The sequence below is a fragment of the Macrobrachium rosenbergii genome, chromosome 41 (assembly GCF_040412425.1).
Source record: "Macrobrachium rosenbergii isolate ZJJX-2024 chromosome 41, ASM4041242v1, whole genome shotgun sequence".
NCBI lineage: Eukaryota > Metazoa > Arthropoda > Malacostraca > Decapoda > Palaemonidae > Macrobrachium > Macrobrachium rosenbergii.
This window is the reverse complement of record NC_089781.1, coordinates 37,382,423-37,405,494: the sequence shown is the minus strand read 5'-3', so window position 1 is coordinate 37,405,494 and position 23,072 is coordinate 37,382,423. Positions and strand designations below refer to the sequence as shown.

The 23,072-nt window shown below is 37.1% G+C and overlaps 1 protein-coding gene across 6 annotated transcripts in view; it reads right to left on the bottom strand.

The window, feature by feature from the left end:
* Positions 1-23,072, bottom strand: part of Pgant7 (N-acetylgalactosaminyltransferase 7) — a 184,764-nt gene that overhangs the window by 43,708 nt on the left and 117,984 nt on the right. For all 6 annotated transcript variants that reach the window (XM_067084256.1, XM_067084254.1, XM_067084257.1 and 3 more), the window contains exon 9: positions 19,222-19,366. In XM_067084256.1, coding sequence (XP_066940357.1) covers positions 19,222-19,366 — 145 coding nt within the window. The remainder of the gene's footprint in view (positions 1-19,221; positions 19,367-23,072) is intronic.

Genomic DNA, 23,072 nt, shown 5'->3' with positions numbered 1-23,072 from the left:
TCATAAAAAATAATTCATTCGCCTAACTGTTATAGCTTTTGAGCTACTTAACGATAATGTTGACAACGGTAACATTTTTTTCGTTTCAATCAAATTATAACGTCAAAAAATGAAACTGTTGCCGTTACCAAAGCCATTTTTCTTGACTCTCACTTTATTCTACAACTTTTCCTCTACATTTTCGTATATTTACAAAGTAATTTCTATGAAAAATAACCGAGATAGGGCTCTTCAAAAAAAACTTTTTTCTAGCGATAATTCTCACCATAGGCCGGGCAAATCGCTCTGTTTCTTACCCTCTTTTCTATAAATTTTTTCACCAACTGAACTTATTCGTTTTTCATTGTTTTATATATCAATATTTAGAGAATTTTGTTGGCTTTCTCATAAAAAATAATCCATTCGCCAAACTGTTATAGCTTTTGAGCTACGAACGATAATGTTGACAACGGTAACATTTTTTTTCGTTTCAATCAATTTATAACGTCAAAATAAAACTGTTGCCGTTACCAAAGCCATTTTTCTTGACTCTCACTTTATTCTACAACTTTTCCTCTACATTTTCGTATATTTACAAAGTAATTTCTATGAAAAATAACCGAGATAGGGCTCTTCAAAAAAAACCTTTTTCTAGCGATAATTCTCACCATACGCCGGGCAAATCGCTTCTGTTTCTTACCCTCTTTTCTATAAATTTTTCACCAACTGGACTTATTTGTTTTTCATTGTTTTATATATCAATATTTAGAGAATTTTGTTGGCTTTCTCATAAAAATAATCCACTGCCTAACTGTTATAGCCTTGAGCTACGAACGATAATGTTGACAACGGTAACATTTTTTTCGTTTCAATCAATTTATAACGTCAAAATAAAACTGTTGCCTTTACCAAAACCATTTTTCTTGACTCTCACTTTATTCTACAACTTTTTCCTCTACATTTTCGTATATTTACAAAGTAATTTCTATGAAAAATAACCGAGATATGGCTCTTCAAAAAAACTTTTTCTAGCGATAATTCTCACCATACGCTGGGCAAATCGCTCTGTTTCTTACCCTCTTTTCTATAAATTTTTTCACCAACTGGACTTATTCGTTTTTCATTGTTTTATATATCAATATTTAGAGAATTTTGTTGGCTTTCTCAAAAAAATAATCCATTCGCCTAACTGTTATAGCCTTTGAGCTACGAACGATAATGTTGACAACGGTAACATTTTTTCGTTTCAATCAATTTATAACGTCAAAATGAAACTGTTGCCGTTACCAAAGCCATTTTTCTTGACTCTCACTTTATTCTAAAACTTTTCCTCTACATTTTCGTATATTTACAAAGTAATTTCTATGAAAAATAACCGAGATAGGGCTCTTCAAAAAAACTTTTTCTAGCGATAATTCTCACCATACGCCGGGCAAATCGCTCTGTTTCTTACCCTCTTTTCTATAAATTTTTTCACCAACTGACTTATTTGTTTTTCATTGTTTTATATATCAATATTTAGAGAATTTTGTTGGCTTTCTCATAAAAAATAATCCATTCGCCTAACTATTATAGCTTTTGAGCTACGAACGATAATGTTGACAACGGTAACATTTTTTTCGTTTCAATCAATTTATAACGTCAAAATGAAACTGTTGTCGTTACCAAAGCCATTTTTCTTGACTCTCACATTATTCTTCAACTTTTCCTCTACATTTTCGTATATTTACAAAGTAATTTCTATGAAAAATAACCGAGATAGGGCTCTTCAAAAAATCTTTTTTCTAGCGATAATTCTCACCATACGCCGGGCAGAGCGCTCTGTTTCTTCCCCTTTTTTCTATCAATTTTTTCACCAGCTGGACTTATTCGTTTTCCATTCTTTTATATGTCGATATTTAGAGAATTTTGTTGGCTTTCTCATAAAAAATAATTCATTCGCCTGACATTCATAGTTTTTGGGTTACGAACGAAAATATGAAAATAAATAAAGATTTTTTTTTTTTTTCGTGCAATAACTCACATTTTTTTGTATTTAGAGGGCTGGACTCTCATTCTGACTATTCCACCATAAAATATAAACATTTAGAAAAAAAGGACAGCAAAATGAACGTTGTTGGCATAAAATTTATATTTTTGCTGAATTTTCGAAATAATTATTTTTTCGCACTGTCGAGCGCTCCCAGACACATCGGGGCTCATGTGCCCTCAGTGATGTGATAACTATACAGATATGAAAGGGTTAAGAACTGAGTACTGAGCTTTCACAGAAGTTCTCTCATATACTGTAATCAAGATGTTTGGACTTCTCTGTCCCAGCTTCTTTCATGATTGGGATGGTGCTAGAATGTTAAAATGTTCCTAAGTGTAGGCATCACTCACTCCTATGGGTCTGCAACTGACTTATTAAGTCAAGGCATCACTCACTTGTATGGGTCTGTAACTGACAGTGAATGTCAAGTTTTGGAACGAAATCAAAGAAAATATGTTGGAATTGCTATTATTTTCAATTGCCTCAATTATAGAATTTTTAAAAGGCTATAATAAATAAAATCTAAATTATTATTTTTAGCCAAATCCTTTCGGCCAGCCCTGTGACGAAAGATAAATCAACTTAGTGGTCTGGTTGCACTAATAACAAGACACCTCCTTGGTATCTTAATACAGTACTATATTTAGAGACTACATTTGCTACTTGTTTGTTCCTAATATGCTAATAAAATTTTAATGTCACAAGCAACTTCATTCCAGTTAAAGTCTTGTGATGTAATGTCATAGGTACTTTAGTTTTGGGTGTTGGTGTCTCAGTGGTCAGTAACAACAGTGTTTCAGGTTCACACACAATTTGTATTTACTTGATGACTATTCTCAGCTAAAACTGCAAAAACTCCAGGTTTGTTAAAGTGCTTATTACTTTAGGTACCACTATTAATCCTTCATAAACAATAAAACAACTCAATATGAAAGGATTTTTTGCTCTTATATTCAACATCTTGTACATACAGTACAATAATCCTATCGTATACATTAGCAATTAGTTCCAAGCCCTTTCCAAAGGCACAAATACCACATAAACCCCAAACAATAGAGAAAAGAGTATATCTTTAGTAAAGATACCCATACTTGGTATTGTTTCTGTTTTCAATCGTAAACATTAAGACACACACAAAAATAATTAGCAAGACAAGAATCCAGTATACTGTACTGTATTACAGCTTTCTATAAGAAAAAAAGTGATGACTAACTCTCTCAGACTCACAAAAAGATATGTAGTGGTGCACATTAACCTTTTTTCTTGTTCTTGGGATGAAAATCCATGATTAAATTACAATGCCTATGCACGTGATGAAGTGAAGTGAATGATGTGGGTGTTGTGATGGACAACAATACATCAAAAGAAGCATCTACCTTGGGTGAGCTCGCAAAATCCAACTATGAACCAGATGCAGTAAGAGTTTCTTCCATGATGTCAGGAGGAAAACAACTAAATTGTTTTTAGAAGGCTCCCTTTTAAGAAACATTGTGATAGAAAGTTGTTTTTCTTTCTGAGTAATAAACAAGTGAAAAATGCGCCAAAGTTTCTTTGGTGCGATCGAGTTTTCTGTACATTGTATCATCAAGGCCACAGAAAATAGATCTTTCTTTCGATGGTCTCAGTATAATACTGTATGAGCCGAGGCCCGTGAAACTTTAACCTCGGCCTGGTAGTGGCTTACCCTATATCGTTGCCAGAAGCACGATTATGGCTAACTTTAACTTTAAATAAAATAAAAACTACGGAGGCTAGAAGACTGCAATTTGGTATTTTTGATGATTGGAGGGTGGTTCATCAACATAACAATTTGCAGCCCTAAGGCCTCAATAGTTTTTAAGATCTGAGGGCAGACAGAAAAAAGCACAGACAGAATAAAGTGCGGACGGACAGACAAAGCCAGCACAATAGTTTTCTTGTAGAGAAAACTAAAACCACTATAGAAGCTGCAAATATTTATCATCGTCATGAGTGATTTTTGTACAGTACTACATTCCATCCACAGATTGAAATTAAACTTTTTTACTCTAGATCTTGTGCAGAATAAAATAAGTTACTAAGTTTCTGTAATGTCCATATAGCTTTTGTTCATATTTGTTGTCTAATGATAATTTATCATTTGCTGAAACTCCTTCAACCCTCACTGAGTTTTCTTCCACTGTACTTCTTATCATCTTACTTTGGTTAAGAGCTGTCAACGTTTGGGTGCATGTGAGGGGAAAGGATGAATATATATTAAAGGCTTAAACTCACTACCTGGTCCTGAGTCTAGTTTTGGTAGAACTCGACACAGGTCAATGAGCACTAAGTTCTTGACAGCTTCACTTCTTGTGTTACTGTATAACAGCTTCAAATGTTTGATTATTAAAAAAAAAAAAAAAATGTGACACTGCTGTGTTCTCCTCTCCAGTTTTGCTTCAAAGACTTCTGCCTACATTATTTGGATTTTTAATAAATTCTTCCATTTCTTTACTATTTCAATAAAGCCTTCTACCTGACATCTCTTACGACCCAACAATTTTCATTTCTTTATCACTCCCATGGAAGAAACTGAGGTCATTCATGAACTCTGTCTATAAAAGCTTCCAATATGTACTGGCCATTTTTGTCTCAGCTCATCCAATAACTTTTATGCATTTTATTGCAATGGTGAATGACTTCCATCTTCATATTATTTCAAACTTGGGAAAAACAGCCTTGGCTCTTTGTAAATGGTCAAATACAGGGTGGGTGTATGAAGTCTTCACACACTGAATTATATCCTGGTCAAGAAACTTCAGCAATGAAGTTGTATTGGGATGTAAAAACAACCTGGACATTTTCATCTTGAAGTTCAAGTTTCAGGATGGCCATGTGCACAGTATGACTAATAGAGCTTTAAAATGGCAAACCTTTCTCCTTCATGTATTTCTAAATTTTAGAGAGCAATCAAATACAAAACCATTCACTGAAGAAACTGACAGTGACCCATGCCTCCCTATTGTGTTGCCCAAACTAGGGTCAAGGGCTCTTTCCACCTTGTTCTTGAAGGAGCAAGGGTTGGTAGCAGCACAAATGATGCCTAGCTTTCCCATATGAATCATGGCATTGTCATATAGTACCACTTTGAGTCTGTCCTTTCATGCCTTAACGCTTTGTGAGTGGGCATCGTCAAATGACGACTATTTATAGCTTTAGGGTAAATTCCGGGTATCATCCTCTGACAATCAACATTTTGCGCCATACAGTTTGAACAAATTTTGTGGGAAAAATTTTCAGATTACTTCCATGGGCAATAAATGAATCATGGCAAATCTTATGGCAACTATAATAGCTAATCAGTACAGGAGAGAAAGATCAGTTTGCCTTGAGATGTCGAAGGGGAATGTTGTCCACCATTCCCATCCAAGGATGTGTCGTAAACATTTTACAATAAATATACTTCGAGTTTCTTAGTGATTTTAGTTCTTATCTATTAAAATATTGTGTCAGTTGTAATTTTAATTTTACATAATGAAATAAACAAAAATTATTCGAAAACATTTATAACTTGGTAAAATCAGCATGTTTTTTAAGACTGACTTGGTAAAGAGGCCCCACACAGGGTTGGAAATATTTACTTTCAACTTCCTGTGGAAGGTAGAGAAATTTTTTCAGAATTTTTGTTTGGCACTTTTGTGGTTATGGTTGATTCTGCATCTTCCAATCCAACTCTCTCTCTGCAATTCAAGCTTGTTCCGCAGGTTTTCTTTTTCTTTAATCACCTTTTTTAAGTCTGCTCAGTATGTAGCAGGGGCCTCTTCATTTTTACATTTTTAGTCCATATATATTTTGAAGCCTATGGAGTCATCATTAGAGTGAATGGTTTGGCGTTATTTGTTCACGGAATTGAAGATGATAGTAAATTCTGGGTGTCTACTGATGCATTATATTGCTGCTTACAGGAGAACATATTCAGAGCTTTGTCTGTATCTTACTCAACCATAACTTTAACAGTTAAAGGAGAACGAACAAAGGCAGTAAAAATTTTATCTTCTCTTTTTGCTGTTCTCCTAACGGATGAGTTGTTCTTGTCTAGCCACTTCAAAAAGGTACCTTTTATTTACATAATGAATCATGACTTCCTTCTTTATATAAAACACAGTTCTCTTTATGTAAAGAAATACCATTTTTACAATATTTTTATACGAACACATTAATTACACATATAGTCAACTCAACTTGGCTATGATGCCATGCTATAACTACTGATTTTTCCAAGCTATCCTCTATCTGAAGAGAGATGGGAAAGATGAAGGCATTAGAAGTTATGACTGATGGGGTTGTGCAGAAACTTTTCATTGTAAAAAAAATAAGCTTCTCATTGCAAACCCATTAACCATAAACAGATTGAACCATATTTTAGGTGGGAGAATGACACAGGTGAGCTCACGATGAGGAAGATGTAACTGCAAGCAATCCAGTCCCAGAAAAATGGTTGTGGAGTTGACCAGATTTCTTGAATAATGGGAATTTCCATACGCAATGTATTGGCATTGGAAACTAAACTGAAAAAAGTTCACTCATGAAGCATAAAAGACAAAATGGAAGGTACTATAGGATACACAAGTCTCCAGTATCAGGTGACTTGAATCTCTCTCCATGTAATGCCCATGACCCACTGCAGTGATACCCAACGAGTATAAATCAAGGGTTCTAAGAGTGACGTACTGAAGGTAATACTTAGGAAAGGTGTTCTGCCAATGCTAAGTGCCTACTCTCAAAATGTCAGAGAGCTCCATTATTGTTATTATTATTACTGTATTATTATCATCATTAAAATAGTTTAACCAGACCACTGAGCTGATTAACGGCTCTCATAGGTCTGGCCCGAAGGTTTAAAATGAATACTATGCAAAAAGGCATAGGCTTTTACACTGGAACAAACATCTGTACACATTAAATACATTTACTCATATTTCCATCTGTACAATAAAAAAAAAACTAAGTAATGATAAGAATCAGAGTAAGTTATGATTTTTAAAGTTCGTTTTTTGTTTTTCATTAAATACCCTATGGGTTTTTGTATTTCCATACATTACTTTTTATATTTTATCAATTACTTTACAGCTCCTCATAAATATTAAAATTGGAACAATTGAAAATGATGAAGGTCGATAAAATTTCATCAACCGATATATTTCTGATACTTGATAACCGTTGTTGGTTATATTTTGGATACTGTACAGTACTCACATAACACGTTTAATTATTATCATCACTTTGCATTCTGAGCATTCAGGAGCAGAATTTTGTGGGCTGCTGTGTCAGAATTACTTACATATGTCTCTCTCTTTGGTATGACGAACTCCATTTTCCAAAACTATGTTTTATTTACTTCAGCTTATTATTTTCCGGTTCTTCATTCCATATATTTTCCCATTTACTGTATTTATAATACCCACTTTTGATAGTGTAGCTGCTGTTCGTCCTCAAAGGAGTTATGCTCTTATGGTTCCCCCAGGGCTCCATAGGACACACCAACCAATTACAAAGAATTCTCTTCTGGTTGGTCTTGGCCAGAATAGTGCTTGTTGGCACAGTGACAGAATATAAAGGACTCAAGACAGGAGGGATCTCATCTCCTGTCCTACAAGGATTACCTAGGCTCTGCGTCTCATTTGCACAGCTGTGACAACAGCATAAGTTGGTGCCATCTCCTTTACACTTCTGGTCTGCCCAAGAGTTCACTACTATAGTTCCCAGGATGTGGTCCGGAAATCGTGTTCAACTAAGCATTTTACAAGAGTCAAGCTATGTATTTAGTTTTAACACCCAGTGAAAAGTTTTAGTTAATTAAAATTTTATCAGGCAGGCATATCTGTTTAAACTGGGAGCCAGTAAGCCTCTTGCAAGGTGAGAAGTTAGGATATGGCTCTGACTTAGTAGATCGCTAGGCTACGCTGTAATTGCTATGATGTTTTTTCTTGTTTAACACATTGAAAATTAGCATTAAGGCAATATTAGATAATTTTGTTATTGAAACTTATACAATGCCCTTTTAACATTGACAGATAATTTGAGGTTACCAAAAGGGTAAATCAGGGTAGTTTAACTTCATGTTTAAGAATCATAGCTGTGACCGTAGTTCCCAATTGTGCTTGACTTACGAGCCTTTCTGTTTACTAAAGGGCAATATATTTCCTTTGTAGTATTTTATAATCAAACTAAATGGTCTTGTGACATTGACAGTTCCCCAGTTATCCGTAGTATTGGGGTTCTTTCCAATGTTCAAGGAATACATTAATGCAGATCTACTTCCTAAGGGTATTACTCGGCTGATAGTGACAAAAGTACTCTTTCATAATGGTGAGGTTTGCCAAACATTTCAAAATCTTGAAAATACTGATTTATATATTTTTGGTACAATAATTCCAATAATTATTGATTTTATTTATGTACCAACTAACACAGCCTATATACTACACAACCTTTACCTGGTGTTTTGGAATAGGCTGGGTAATCATAGGTTATGAAATGTGTAGAAATATACAGTATAGATATCCACTTACTTTTGTCTTAACTGAGTTGAGAAGCATTGCTGAGTAAATCCTATAAGGCAACATTATTGTAGTAATTGTAAATTAATATTTTAATACATTACTACTATTTTTTGGATATGACCCACTGATCATGTTTCCTTACATCATACAATGAACATGAACTAGTAGGCTATTTAGGCCTGGGTTAACTTGTAGTGTTTGTGGCCTGTACAGTGATCTAGGTAGCTCACACTAGGTAGTTTTTATTAAACACTTGTTCCTTTTATCACTACAAGGCTACTTATTATGCAGGACTTACACATTACCTGTGCCACAGCGAATTGCTAAATCTGCTTTTCGCCTGTGGAAATGGCTCATAGCTACCTGCCATGAGCCAGCCCCTGAAGGAATAAAGGAGAATTTGGTTGCTGGCTGGACACGTGTGAAATATGCCACATGATTTTGGCAGCAACCTTAAGTGATGATAGAGCTCCTTGTTAAGCCATATCTATTAGTTGTAGACTTCATAGGAGAATGGAAGAATGAGACTACTGTACATGTTCCAACAGATGCGGCAGTGTTTCCATCCATCTCCAAGCAGAATCCACATTTGGGCCAATACTCCAAAAGCAGTGGATTCTAGGAACTCCCGCTTCAAATACTCCAATGGAAACGAAGAGCGTCTCCTTGAGAAAGAGGTCACTGATGCCTGACATGAAGGGGATAGAGCCACTGAAAATTCCCTTCTGAATCCAGAAGGCTGTTCCCTAGATCTGAATCCAGAAGATCTAGGGAACAGCCTTCTGCTTTACATGGCAGAGATTTCTCAAATAAGAATCTTGCCTTTCCCATGCTGCAATCATATTTTGAGGAGACCCTGATAGGGTCCACCCAACCCAATCTGAAGTGTCTGTACCTTCTAGGGGGTAGTGATATATAGTGGACTTCCATACTGCCAGGCAGTGATGATACAACTGCCTTGGCTCAATCAGTTCATGCAGGCTTCCCTGATAGGAAAATCCTGCTTGCTCTTCTTTCTATACTGCCAGGCAGTGATGATACAACTGTCTTGGCTCATCAGTTCATGCAGGCTTCACTAATAGGGAACTCAGCTTGTTGTACTTCTATACTGCCAGGCAGTGGTTATACAACTGCCTTGGCTCATCAGTCCATGCAGGCTTCCCTAATGGGAAAATTCCGCTTGCTGTACTTTCAGAATTCTGGGAGGAAATCATGAACAGTATCAAGGATGAACCCAAGAGAGTGTAACTCCTCTGAGGACTCACTTGCTACTGAGCATCACCATAGAAATATTATCCATGATTCTCAAGAGGAATTCAGATGTACTGGATATGGAATTGGGTATAAGTAAAAACTTCTCATGCTTTAAACTAGAGGACTGAGAGACTGCACAGTCTGCCCAGGGAGAGATAGGATTCTCACCAAAAATCCTAGGTCATGGGAACAGTATAATAAAAACCTAAGCCCAAAAAGAAGTTCAGTCTGTTGTCTAGATCCCCTGTTGAAATCAGAATGAATAATAAAGAGACAGCTTGCTCACTCCCAGAGCTCTGACTGGTAACAACTAAGACCAGGTTGAACAATAAAACCTAAAATCAGAGAATTTGCCCAAGGACGATACTGATAACCTTGGCGAGATACCTGTGTGCATATTTTCACCAGAAGGAAAATACCTCTTAATGAAAGGAAAACTGATCGACGTTGAGCATATAGAATTTCGGGACAGAGTGGCCTTTCCCAATACTGAATGGTGCTTGGTCCCCTGTCAGTAGGAATTCAGAAACCGCTGAAGGAGACAGTTATCCTGCCTAACAATAGAGCAATGAAAGCCAAACAGAAGCAGCCATAATAATGAAAGCCATACAAGCAACTATTCTCCAGTTTAAAAGAAATTATAGTACAATATCAATTTTACAGAACCAATACCCTTTTGAAACAATCAATCAAGTGAAGACGGAATTTCAGAATTCTGTGATGACCGGGAAACAAGAGTTTATTGCAGAAATAAAGCCATTTTTCTCTGTCATCCCAGTATCTGATAGTGCTACTAAGGAATGAGCAACATTTTTCCTCCCTTATGAGGTGAAAATACTCCCATTGGACATGGCTACCCATCAATTGGGGACCCCTACGAGAAAAATCCCAGGACAACCATGGCTGAATTTTATGCTAGGCTCCACCTAATTAAAGAGCTTCCAGTGTCTTCCAGAACAATGTTTACTGCAGCAACCAAAACACTTAGGTGGACCCTATTGAGAGAACTCTACGAATTTCTGGAGTGTAGCATTATGGCTTGAAAGGAAGCATTGGTGGGCTCCAACATTTCACTCCCCAATGTAACCTCCCTACTGCTTCTTCCCCTATCTATTGGGAAGTTTTTGAAGTCTGTTGTCACACAACTCACTGAATGTGCCCGATAACAGAATTGCACAATATATACTTTTCTTGAAAAAGGGCAATCTGGGAAACAATATCCTTGAGAGTTTCCTATTCCTTAGCCTAAGAAAGCTTGGTGTGAATCAGAGCCATACGAGCCTACAGTAACTACTAAAGGACTCCTCTGACAACAGGAGGGGACAACAATAGCATCAGAATCCCTTTCAAAGCAAACAAGACACTCCTACCAGGGGAAAGAAAAATCAACTCCTAAACTCCATATTACAAGGAAGGGAAGAAGTGGAGCCCAACAGGACTTGCATGAATGGGGTGTCTTCTACAACATAACATGCAGTTTAAGTCCTCCTCTTGGGGGACGCAGTATAATTCACAATGGGCTGGGGGAGAGATGGTCTCACCCTTCCCCTCCTCTACAGTAGTTTTTCCCAAAAACCACACCTTTTGAAAGGGGACCATAGAGAAAGACGGCTTTATTTGCCACCACTCTTCAGCTTCCCCAAGAAGCATTCCTCTAAACGAAGGGTGATCCTTGACCCAGCAAATTTGAACAAATATATTGTTTGCATAAATTTATATATATATATATATATATATATATATATATATATATATATATATATATATATATATATATATATATATATATATATATATATATATATATATATATACTGTACCTATTTTATGGGAGCTCAGGAATAAAGGATTTTAACTGATGGCCTACCTAGATGATTGACTAATCTTGGGAGCCACCAGAGAAGAGTGCTGACAAAACCTGAAAGAGGCAGTTGATGGACTACAGTCAAAAGGTTTCTTAATAGGACCAAGTCCCACCTTACATTCCGCAGACTTTTTCTGAGGCTGGGACTTTGTTGGGCTACTCTTTGCAGCCAGCTGTCTCTTCCCAAGTACTCAACCCAGAATAAGGAAGGACTTAGTAGATTCCTTGCACGGCCCAGCTTTTCCAGAGGACAATTTGAACAAGTCTGGGCCTGTTTCAGTTTGGGTCCATGGTAGATCTAACCCTGTGATTGTGACTGTAGCATTATTAAGAGTCTGGCTCTCACATACCAGGAAAAGGCTTTGTGATTGTCTTCATCTGAGATTGGGAAGATACTCTGTCCATGGACCTGGAAGGGGTCTCTTGACAGCTTGGGGAGACCACTGGGAAGGATTGCCAATTAGAGGAAAGCTGGTCAACTGCTCAGAGGGAGTGTCAGACCAGCTCCCTGGGGCTGTTGGGTGTCTTTCCATCTCAGAAAATTGAAACCTCCAAGAGGGACTCAGCTCCTCTCAAGTCAGTAATTGCTAACATGTTTCCACAATCAGGAATGGACCAGTTTGCCACATGCGAGAACCATCAACTTCCAGTGTGTGTGTGACAAAACACTGTACTCACTACATTTGTTCATATGGGGAAATAAAAAGTGAAAACGCATATAAATGTGATGAATAGGAGAGGTAATATTTAATTCAACATAAAAAAAAAATAATCTTGTTCAAAAGATAGTTATGCGGTGTTCTTTGGCCCTAGCATTGTCAGAAATACCAATATCCTCTTGTACCAAGTGGAATGAATAACTCTGAAGGTGCTAAAACCAGGATGTAACTAACGACAGCACCAGCATTTACAGGTTATATAAGGTTATTCACAATATAACTAAAAACCATATGAATAATGTCTTCTCATACTGATTATATATATATATATATATATATATATATATATATATATATATATGTGTGTGTATGTGTGTGTATATGTGTATGTATGCATATACATACATACATACATGTGTTTATGTATTTATTCACCATTTAGTTTTGGCATGAACAGAAACTGCTGGAGAGTAAAATACTGTAGCTATAGTCAATTCCATTCCATTTGTGGACTCACCAACACAGGTTTTAGGTAGATGTGGCATACGCATAGCTATCTCGTGTTCGGCTACAATCAATGTTTCCGATATCTTAGGCTTCCTGTGATAAAGATGCAAACTACTTCTTCAGTAATATATCCGAATGCTTATATTTACAAAGAACCTTCACTTTCGATAATAAAACAATACAAGCACACGAAAGACGAGCTTGTATGATGTATCAAAGAGTCTACGCAGATCAAACAAATAAACGATGGTCTTTCAGTAACCCATTTGTCTCACTATTGGTAGCTAGAAAGACATCTGGCTGTGCGAGTGCGAGTAAAAGGTATTTTAATTATTTCTCCCATGCAAATTACCTGAGTAGAGGCAATATTCGAAATGGCATGGAATATTGTTGTCTATGAGGCATGAAGCAGTCTAGGGAAGGTAAAAGGAACAACTAATGCAACATTGGATGGAAGACGATGCATGACTGTAGTATTCCAGTTTTCTATTCAGAATACTTTGCATATTTACATAACTTTTTATTGGACTTACAAATCTTTATAACAGCCCAGTAACTGGACAATTTCAGTAGTGTTTGGCCAAGTAACTTATTGAGCAAAAGTTTGAAATCTTATTGAGGTCCCGTCACCATTTGTGTATTGATGACACACACACACACACACATATACAGTATATGACATAAAAGACTCTTAGATAGAATGAATAATAGTTACAATAAGAAATTTTTTTGACTAATTTGAAATGAAAATGTTCCTAAAAGAAGGACAATAAAATTAAATATCTGGTATAGGTCTATCGCTCGTTTGTCAATGCTCCAAGTTCTAGTGGTTAGCATATTTCAAGGTTATTTTTCCAGTTGGCTATCATAATAAAGTTATTCTTATGTTGAAGTAATGAAATCTACATGGAGCAAAGTTTGAATGATAACAAATTTTTTTTTTTATCTGAACAGTTTGTGGACATAGGTCTACCTGTAGCATGGGCTATACCAGGGAGAAATAAAAACAATTTTGATAGCTCCTTCCTTCATTTGCATTTGATACGAGTAGACTGATACAAACTGTCAAGCTCATCTTTCTTGTACTTGTAAGGGTATATTATTGATACAAATCAGCTTGTTTATAAAGTGTGAAGGTTCTTGTATATATAAACATTGAAATATTTCTAAAGAAATAGTCTGAGTTACACATGTGCAGTGTGACATCGTCACCCGTGGTTGGACTGATGATGAGCTGTGGCAGACGATAGCACATTCGTTTCCCAAGCATTTCCACTGTGATTGTTAGTGGAATGGAATATATAATTTAGGCCAAAGACCAAGCACTGTGACCAAAGAGGTCATTCAGTACTGAAAGGGAAATTGAGAGTAGAAAGGCTTGAAAGGCATAACAAGAGGAAAACCTCGAAATTGCACTATGATCGTTGGTGCCGAGTGAACCAGCGCCGTCAGTTTCAAAGAAGTTCATGCAGTATGACATTTGGGCAACTTTCAAAGTCATAATATTAACACTCGGTTACCACTCATGCTGTATCGATAGTGAATCTATGGTTTGCATCGTGGTATTTAAAAAATCTGAACACTTGCACCAGATAGGGTTAAGGTACATTTATAATTTATGGACAAATTAGTTTATTTTGCATATTATTTGAAACCAGTCCACCATTAGAAGTTACATGGAAATGTATACACTATTTCCATGTAATAAACATATTCACCATTTTGAAACCTATTAGGTCAAATATCCTCCCATTACAGAAACAGGCAAAAAACAAATAATCCTCAAATTAAAACAAACTATTGCACATGGAACACTAGTGGATTCAGGAAGATACTCTTAAATGAAAGCATGACCCATTAAACCATCTGAATTCCACGAGACTCTAAATTAACATTTGATAAAAAAATTATATACTAGATACAGAGGAACAGATTCACTTCACCACCATTTGTTTCAAGATAATGCCATGTGTAAAGCCAACTACTGCAAATGGTACTATTCAATACACACTACTATGGAAATGTATGACAATGAAACAACCCTACATGTATAAAAATGGGAGGAAAACAACTTACATAACAAAGAGCAGCTTATAAAACAAAAAGAAACTGATCATACATAAAATGAAGATAAACAAATTCAGGATTGCTTTGATAAATCTTTGAAGATTAAACAGGAATACTGTAGAAGGAACAAACATGAAAGGAAAACAAATATCTACAACATAATAAAGAACACATTTAAATTCCTAAAATATCTTTCTACTGGATGAGTACAAGACAAATTTGATAAACAATATCTAGCCTAATAAAAAACATTTTTCAAAACAAAACATTTTCATACAAACTCAATAAACACATATTGGCTTACTGTGAAATAGACAACATACTGCATCTTCTTGTACTAATCAAAATCAAGAAGTCATCACAGCATATGTTCAGACCTCCTATGAATGGCTAACAACTCCATTCTTTCAAGGGCATCTGATTTGAGGAAGAATGTTCGAAAAAAGGTATAAACTAAAAAATATGATTAATAGATTTGCAGTGATTAAAATAAACTCAATACATATATATCCGTATATATAATATATTGACTGGATCACAATGTAGGATGGTGTATAATGCCAAGCAAGCCAGAGGTGCCACCATAAGATGATGATAAGAGGAGAAGTCAATCCTCTCTAAAAGGAAAATGCCATTCTGGTAAAACCAACTTTGAAACCTCAATCACAGCAGCAGGGTTGGAAAAACAAACTCACCATCAACATGGGGTGCAAAAGTGGATATCCAAGAAAAGCCACATATAATGTACCCGGAACATGAGGGATGATAATCAAGAAGGTAACGCAGAGGAAGGAACAACATGATCCCCTCTGCCCTAGGCATAACATGATCAACTACAGCAATGAGCCTCAGTGAAAAAACAAAGTACCTAAGGGTGACATCCATTAATATTACTTTGTAAAAGTTTAATGGTGCCTCCATGTGCCGGCTCTTAAAATGGCAGCAAGTTCCAAGTCAAAGGAGGAGAGTGCAAGCACTCTATGCACCTTCACTAATTTTCAACCAAGACAGATCTCCTGGGGAAGTGTCAGCAAATGTTGAAGAGATAACCAGACAGAGCCAAAACGAAGTAATATTCTTTTGAGAAGTGAGACTTTTGGAGAAATAGAATTCCTGAAAACAGTAAAAATAAAAATTCACAGCCTGTACATATGTGCCTCCTAGCTACAATTGTTTTTTTCATTTTTAAATTATACTATAGCAATAGCGACAATACAACAGTAAACTAAAATTCTAAATTTCAATTTTTTCAGGGTAAGCAATGCTGGTTATGATACTCTAGTCAATGCTGGGTAGGTAGGTAGCATCAAGACTCCTCTTTTCTCAGCCTGATACTCAGATGCTAGTGTATACCCTCCTATATGTTGTGTTTTTACGTATGCATCCTGGCTATGTAAAACAACCATCTGTGTTTCCTAATGCTGGTAAGAGGAAGAAGGAAGCAATTACGCAATTACTTTTGAGGACAGACTTGAGATAATCAGCAAGCATGAAGACAGCACGGTTCATACATCAGTCACTGTCTATGGCATAGGAGCTCACACTTCCACAACTGATCATCTTAAAAGGCTAATTAATGGCGCACCAATGACCCTACTTATATGCACCATTCCTCATTTAATAAATATTTCAATATTACTGTTATGGAAATGTATAAATCAGCTATTTGTAGCAGTAGATTGTTTCCCTATTTTTTCTTATTTACACATACAGTTGACGACCGTCTATTCGCAGTTCCAGATTCGCGACTTCACCTATTCCTGGATTTCTATGTGAAACATATATATATACAGGCAGTCCCCAATTATCGGCGGGAGTTCCATTCCCGACAGCATGACGATAACCGAAAATCGGCGATAATAGCACCGATCCCTGGTTATCGGCGCTGATATCCGGGAATCGGAGCCGATAACCGAGGATCAGGCCGCTGATAAGTGTTATCAGTGCCGATAAGTGGGATCAGCGCCGATAACTGGAGATCGGTGTCGAAAATCTGGTTATTGTCGCCACTAGACAAGTGCCATAAAATCAGATCGCCAATAACCGAGGACTGCCTGCACATTATTCACGGAAAATTTGCCTATTCTTGGTATTTCCCATAGAGAAATATTCACAAATTACTGTATTTTCAATTATTTTTTGTGACTAAATGTACTTTTTGTGATAAAACTATTAAAATATTCAGGAATAAGCATTTTTTTATGGTTTTTTGGTGCTTTGAACTATCAAAATAAGCAGTTATAAGTATTTTAGAGGGGTTTTAAGCATTTGCGGATTTTAGCTATTTGCAGGGGGTAGTGGTACATATCACAATCCTTTATTTGAAACCCTCGGGGCAACCTGTATTTCAGTTTTTGGGTTTTTTGGGATTTCGGAACTGAAGGTTGCTCTTAAAAATTATATTTTTATAATAAAATTAAGTTTCATATATACTTACCAAGTAATTACTTAGCTAAGCTTTAACCCTGCACGGCAACCCTAAATTCAAAATATCGCATTAGCGTTTCCATTGCATAATGTTGGTGACAGGCCCTGCCCACTGCACGGGTGTACTTGGTAACGACAATAGCCAGCTGGCTAATTCTATTTTTGCTGATATGTCCATCAGAGGGGAGGTGGGAGGGCTCTGATTCTGTAATTACTTGTTAAGTATATATGAAACTTAATTTTATTATAAAAATATAATTTTCATATTAGTAACTTACATCTGAAAGGGGGTGGGATGAATGGACATGTTCTATTCAAAACATTAAGTGTGATCATGACTTCGAAAAAGAAATGGATTAACATTCCTCAAGAGATTAAAGAGATAAGCTCTCTCTCTCTCTCTCAGGAAAAATTAACATACAAATTTTTTTAAAGAGAAATGGATTAACATTCCTCAAGAGATTACAGAGATAAACTCTCTCTCTCCCTCTCTCTTGCCCTGCCAGCACAAGGCTGGCTGAATTTGTCGTAGTGGTAATTCTCTCTCTGATTTGGCTAGGAGGGTTAGAAGTATGTATGTATATATTTTTAAGGGTACTAATGTTCAAGATGACTTTGAAATGAAATTAATAATATAATTTCAAAGGTTAATACAGTAATAGGATAATAATTCAAGGTATATTTGCTGTAGGATGATACTTTAAGTAATAGGAAATTAAACAGATCAATTGGCCTTCTATTTTCACCTTAAATGTAGACATACCTCAGCCACCATATGTGAAAACCAATAGGCTAATTGTCTTCTCAATCTTCATTTCTGATGTAGGCTATATTTGGCAAGGCAAGTACATTAGGAACTTCACTAGATAATCATCTGTCCTTGTATTTGTCTTATATTTAGGATATAGTTTAGCTGGTATACTTGATCATTTAATCAACTAACTGCTTATATTTTTCTCCGATGTAAGCTATATTTAAGCACATGGGAACCCTAAAGGATAATCATCTTACCAATCTTCATTTCAGCAGTGGGCTATATTTTGCTCTGTAAACTAGGGGATCTAATATGCTAATAACTGTAAAACAAATGCAGAATCAAAATACCTGATAACCAAGTCCATAAAAGGCAAAGGAGAAACAGTGCAATAGGCAACAGTATTTTGTCCTGGGTAGATGCTTATGACTCAAATAAAGCAAAACACCTACTTCTGAAATGATTTGGGAATCAAAAACTAGTTAGCCTTTTGTGACTAAGAATAACAGAATGCACTAAAAACAACTAATATTAACACAGTGTTATACAATTCATCCAATGGACAAAATACTAGAAGCATTTTAAGACCACATCTAACAGCAAGAGATGCCATGGCTCTTTCCCCTTTAAGTTATCACAACTTACACTGGGGAATAATGACCAAAGGATTTGCACATCCTGACTAGCAAGTATAGAGTACTTCACTTCCCTTATCTACTTTGTTTTATCCAAAAAGAAAATGTAAAAATGAATTAAGAATAGCAGATTTCAGAATTTCACAGTTAATACCAATGCTTCTATGATATAATGATATAACACATCCAGAGAAGATGGGACTGTGACAACGCATGAATGGCTCCTTTCAGTTAAGAACACTAACCACAAAGAAAGACACTAAATGTCTTTTGCCTACTGATGGTTAAATTCTTGTTTAAACCTGCACCATTTTTGCATCATAAGAATTTGTACATTGTATGGACAGATAATTATTAAATAACTCTACCAATTTAAGTGAACTAATGCATCTCTTCTAGCATTTTCATTACAGGAAAGTAAACTGGTGTGCAATATATTCATTAGAAATAAAACTGAATGACATTTGCATTTTCATTATATTTTATCAAAACAAAATAAGAAAAAGCAAGACTGAAACTAACCTCTCCCCAATGAATATTAGGAGGAAGTTCTGGGTATTTCCTCAACATGTCATACGCAACATTTTCCATGAACCACTGAAAACTCTTACAATTCAACCTTTTCTTTAAAGCAAGTTGATCACTAATATCACCCATATCCAAAAACCTACGGATTAAGGAGAACCATCAAGTTAACATGTTGTATAATAAGATAAAGATAAAATGCATCAATTTTGGTAAACTTGTACAATAAACACACAGTCAAGATATCACAAAATAAATGAGAACATTTTCTGGCTAAAATTCTTATTTGGTATTCTGTCAATCTTTTCTTTTGGCAGTGCTCAGGACCATTATGCTTACTAAATACAAGAACACTACTTGGCTCAAATGTTTCAAGTAATTTATATTTTCCTAGGTATACAAAAAATAGCCTTTCATATATGGAGTATCCTTCTGTGCATGTTCTTGACCAGCCTTGTACTAACTAAACAAGGGTGGCACCCAGGAGGAGATGGAAGAGAGGGGATGCCCATTCTGATCAAGTCAACATTATCCATTGTTCTTCTGGAAATCATTTTGAATGAAAAAACTGAAGGGAAACTGACAAAGCAGGGTAGACAAGGTAATTCACCTTCAATATGTACAGATGCTTGCCTAGCTACCCAGCCAAGAAATATAAAAATGTTGATAGAGAAGGCAAACCCACAATGCTCAATGAGGGCCATTAATTATTATTATTATTATTATTAAAATAGTTTAACCAGACCACTTAGTTGACTATCAGCTCTCATAGGGCTGGCCCGAAGGATTAGGATGATTTAAATACCAGGTCTAGGCCATAGGCCTAAACTGAGACCGAATAGGTCATTTGTGTGATGATGAATAAATGAAAATTAAGTTGAAAAGAAAAAACTATATAATGAACATGCTTTTACACTGAAACACATGTATGATAAATACATTTGCTCATTTCCATACGTACAAAAATGAAGTTTTCATAATATAAAACTAATATTGTAATACTTATCTGAACACCTGAATTCACCCTTAATCCCACTAGCCTGAACAACTCTCAATTACCAATCCCACTAGTGGGAATTTTAACAGCCAGCATTACCAATGGTGCAGGTAAAATCTTGTCACTTGAGCTACCATAACAAACGGTTGGCAATGCTGACACAGGTGTGTTTGACACCCCACTTTCACAATTGCTTTATTCAAGGTCAAAACTAATGTGGGGAAAGGAGGGTGGGAATCATTCAGGTGTTCAGGTAAGTATTACAATATTAGTTTTATTATGAAAACTCCATATTGCAATACACTTGCTGAACACCTGAATTTGCCCGATTAACAACATTTAGAGGAGGAGGGATCAATTCTATTGCAAGCCTTTTGACAACCGCAGAGATGGTAGCTCACCAATCTGCTCTGCATAAATCATCCGTATTTAGTCATACACTCACCATTTCAATCAATGCTTTCAGTGAAGAGACATGTTGGAGAGTACTTTCATCGACAGTCAGGTCAGTACTCTTGGTTCGTTGAACTCCCATGTGGTTCTTCAGATCCTCTCATGTATGGAGGAGAATGAGGCATAGTGCAGAGCCGCTGTCCTTCCAGGAATACCATCTAAGTTTGTGGCACACCCCCTTTTTACAACCACAGAGATGGCAGCTCACCGATCTGCTCTGCATAGGATACCTATTTAGTTATACACTCACAGCATCAATCGATGCCTTTTGGTGACGAGACATGCTGGAGAGTACTTTGATCATCCGTCAGGTCTGTACTGTCTCGGTCTGTCGACCTCCCATGTGGTTCTTCAGAACCTCTCATACACGAAGGAGTACGATGAACCTCCCATGAGGCTATTCAGAGCCTCTCATGCATGGAGGGAAATGAAGCAGTGTGCTGAGCCACTGACTCTCCACCATCCAGGTTGTGAATAAGGCCTGACAACTGACAAGTGAAGAAGTATCTCAGCGCCGACGAAAGAGCCTAGCCTACTAGAGCGCCCCCTTGGACTCTCGTAGGGAAACTATCAAAGACTAAGATACTTAAAACGTACTACACTTAAGCTTATGTTATTATACTATCACTGTTGCCTAAGAATTCTAAAGACTAAAAGGAATTCCTCTATCTGGCTAACCTAAGAATCCCTCACTAAGTGAATACCACCTCAGCTAAATGAACGCACCCTACATAATAAGACTTCACCGCTACACGTGGACTAAGAGAGTAACCCTCCGAACCTTCGCACTAAGCGAATACAACCTCAGCTAAATGAATGCACCCTAGATAGTAGACTTCGCCGCTACACACAATGAGGCGAATTGAATGTCTCTTAAGTAAAGGAAGTAAACGCTGAGATGGACTTCCAAGTAGCTGCCTTCAGAATAGAAGGCACTGAATAACTCCTTAGAAAGGAAGACGAAGTGGACATACTTCAAGTACTGTGTGGACAGGGAAATACAGAGCTGAAGACGACGAAGAACAACCCTGAGAAGTCTGGGAAATCACCTCCCTCCGAAAGTAACTAATCGCATTCTATGACAGTGTACGGAAAGGATTCCGCGGAGAGACAAGAGTGTACATGGAAGCAGATGGAGTTTCTCAACCTTTGCTAAATAGAGTAGCCGAACCCACATTGCTAAACCCTGGGGGAGGATGTGCAAACGAAACCGCTTGCGGAGGGACGGAAGAAGATGAAGGAGTGAGAATGAAAGACATAGACGCTACCCTCAGAGTTATCGCCGCGGAAAATGCAGGCGATGAAAGCCACGGACAGCTCGAAGAAGGTACCGCAAGCCCTGCCAAAACCGCGGAGCACAAACCTGAACTGGAAGCGACAGGCAAACCCTGTGAAATACCTGATACTACCAGAACAGCCGCTTGAAGTGGAAGCAAGGTGTTGTGCATACCTGAAGGGATGGAACATGAAACGCCTGCGGCCAAATTCTGCCGAAACTGCGTTTTCACCTGTCCGGAAGCTCCTCCAACTGGAGAAGACTGTACTGAGGAAGGAAAGGCTGGGGACAGAGGAATAGCAGACATAAAAAAAAAAGTTGCCTGAGAAGAGGAGAGCCAAAAGTCGAAGGAGGGAAAACGGGAGATGCGGAAGCCACAGGAAAGACCTGAGCAGAAGAAGAGGAGGCTGAAGAGAGACTGAAAAAAAAAGGAGCAGCAGAGAATGTGGGAGCAGGAGATGAAGCGACAGATAATCCGACTGTACTGAGGAAGGAAAGGCAGAAGACAGAGGAATAGCAGACACATAAAAAAGGTTACCTGAGAAGAGGAAAAGCCAAGAGTTGAAGAAGGAGGGAAAACAGAAGATGCGGAAGTCGCTGAAGCGACAGATAACCCAGAAGAAACTTAGAATGAAAGGACAGAAGGTACGCCGAATTCGCCCCCCTCGATAATCCTGAAACATATCCGACATGAATTCTGGACACTACTGTGTCACATACTCTCTAATGTTAGAGAAACCATTCAAAAAATAACCTCTCACCATAGGTCTGTACCCATTTGAAAGACCCAGAAAATCCACCTTATATTCTGCCACAGCCAATTGCAGGTCCCCCAAACTACTTTTAGAATCCGAAAGGACACACCAGACTCTGCCTTGCTAGATGGAGGAGTAGAAAACACAGAGGAGGAAACTACAGTAGAAGATTCAGAAACAGTTGGAAGTGAGTTAGGAGCTAGAGCAGAAGGATTCTGCACCACTGGAACTGAAACACTGACTTGAGACTGAGCCAGAATGAAAAGAAGTGATGAAGGCGAAACTTTTGCCAGAGCACAAAAAACACTCGAACCCGAAACCGGAACCCGTCCAGGAGAATGACTCTGCACCCTTAATACCTTCTCCT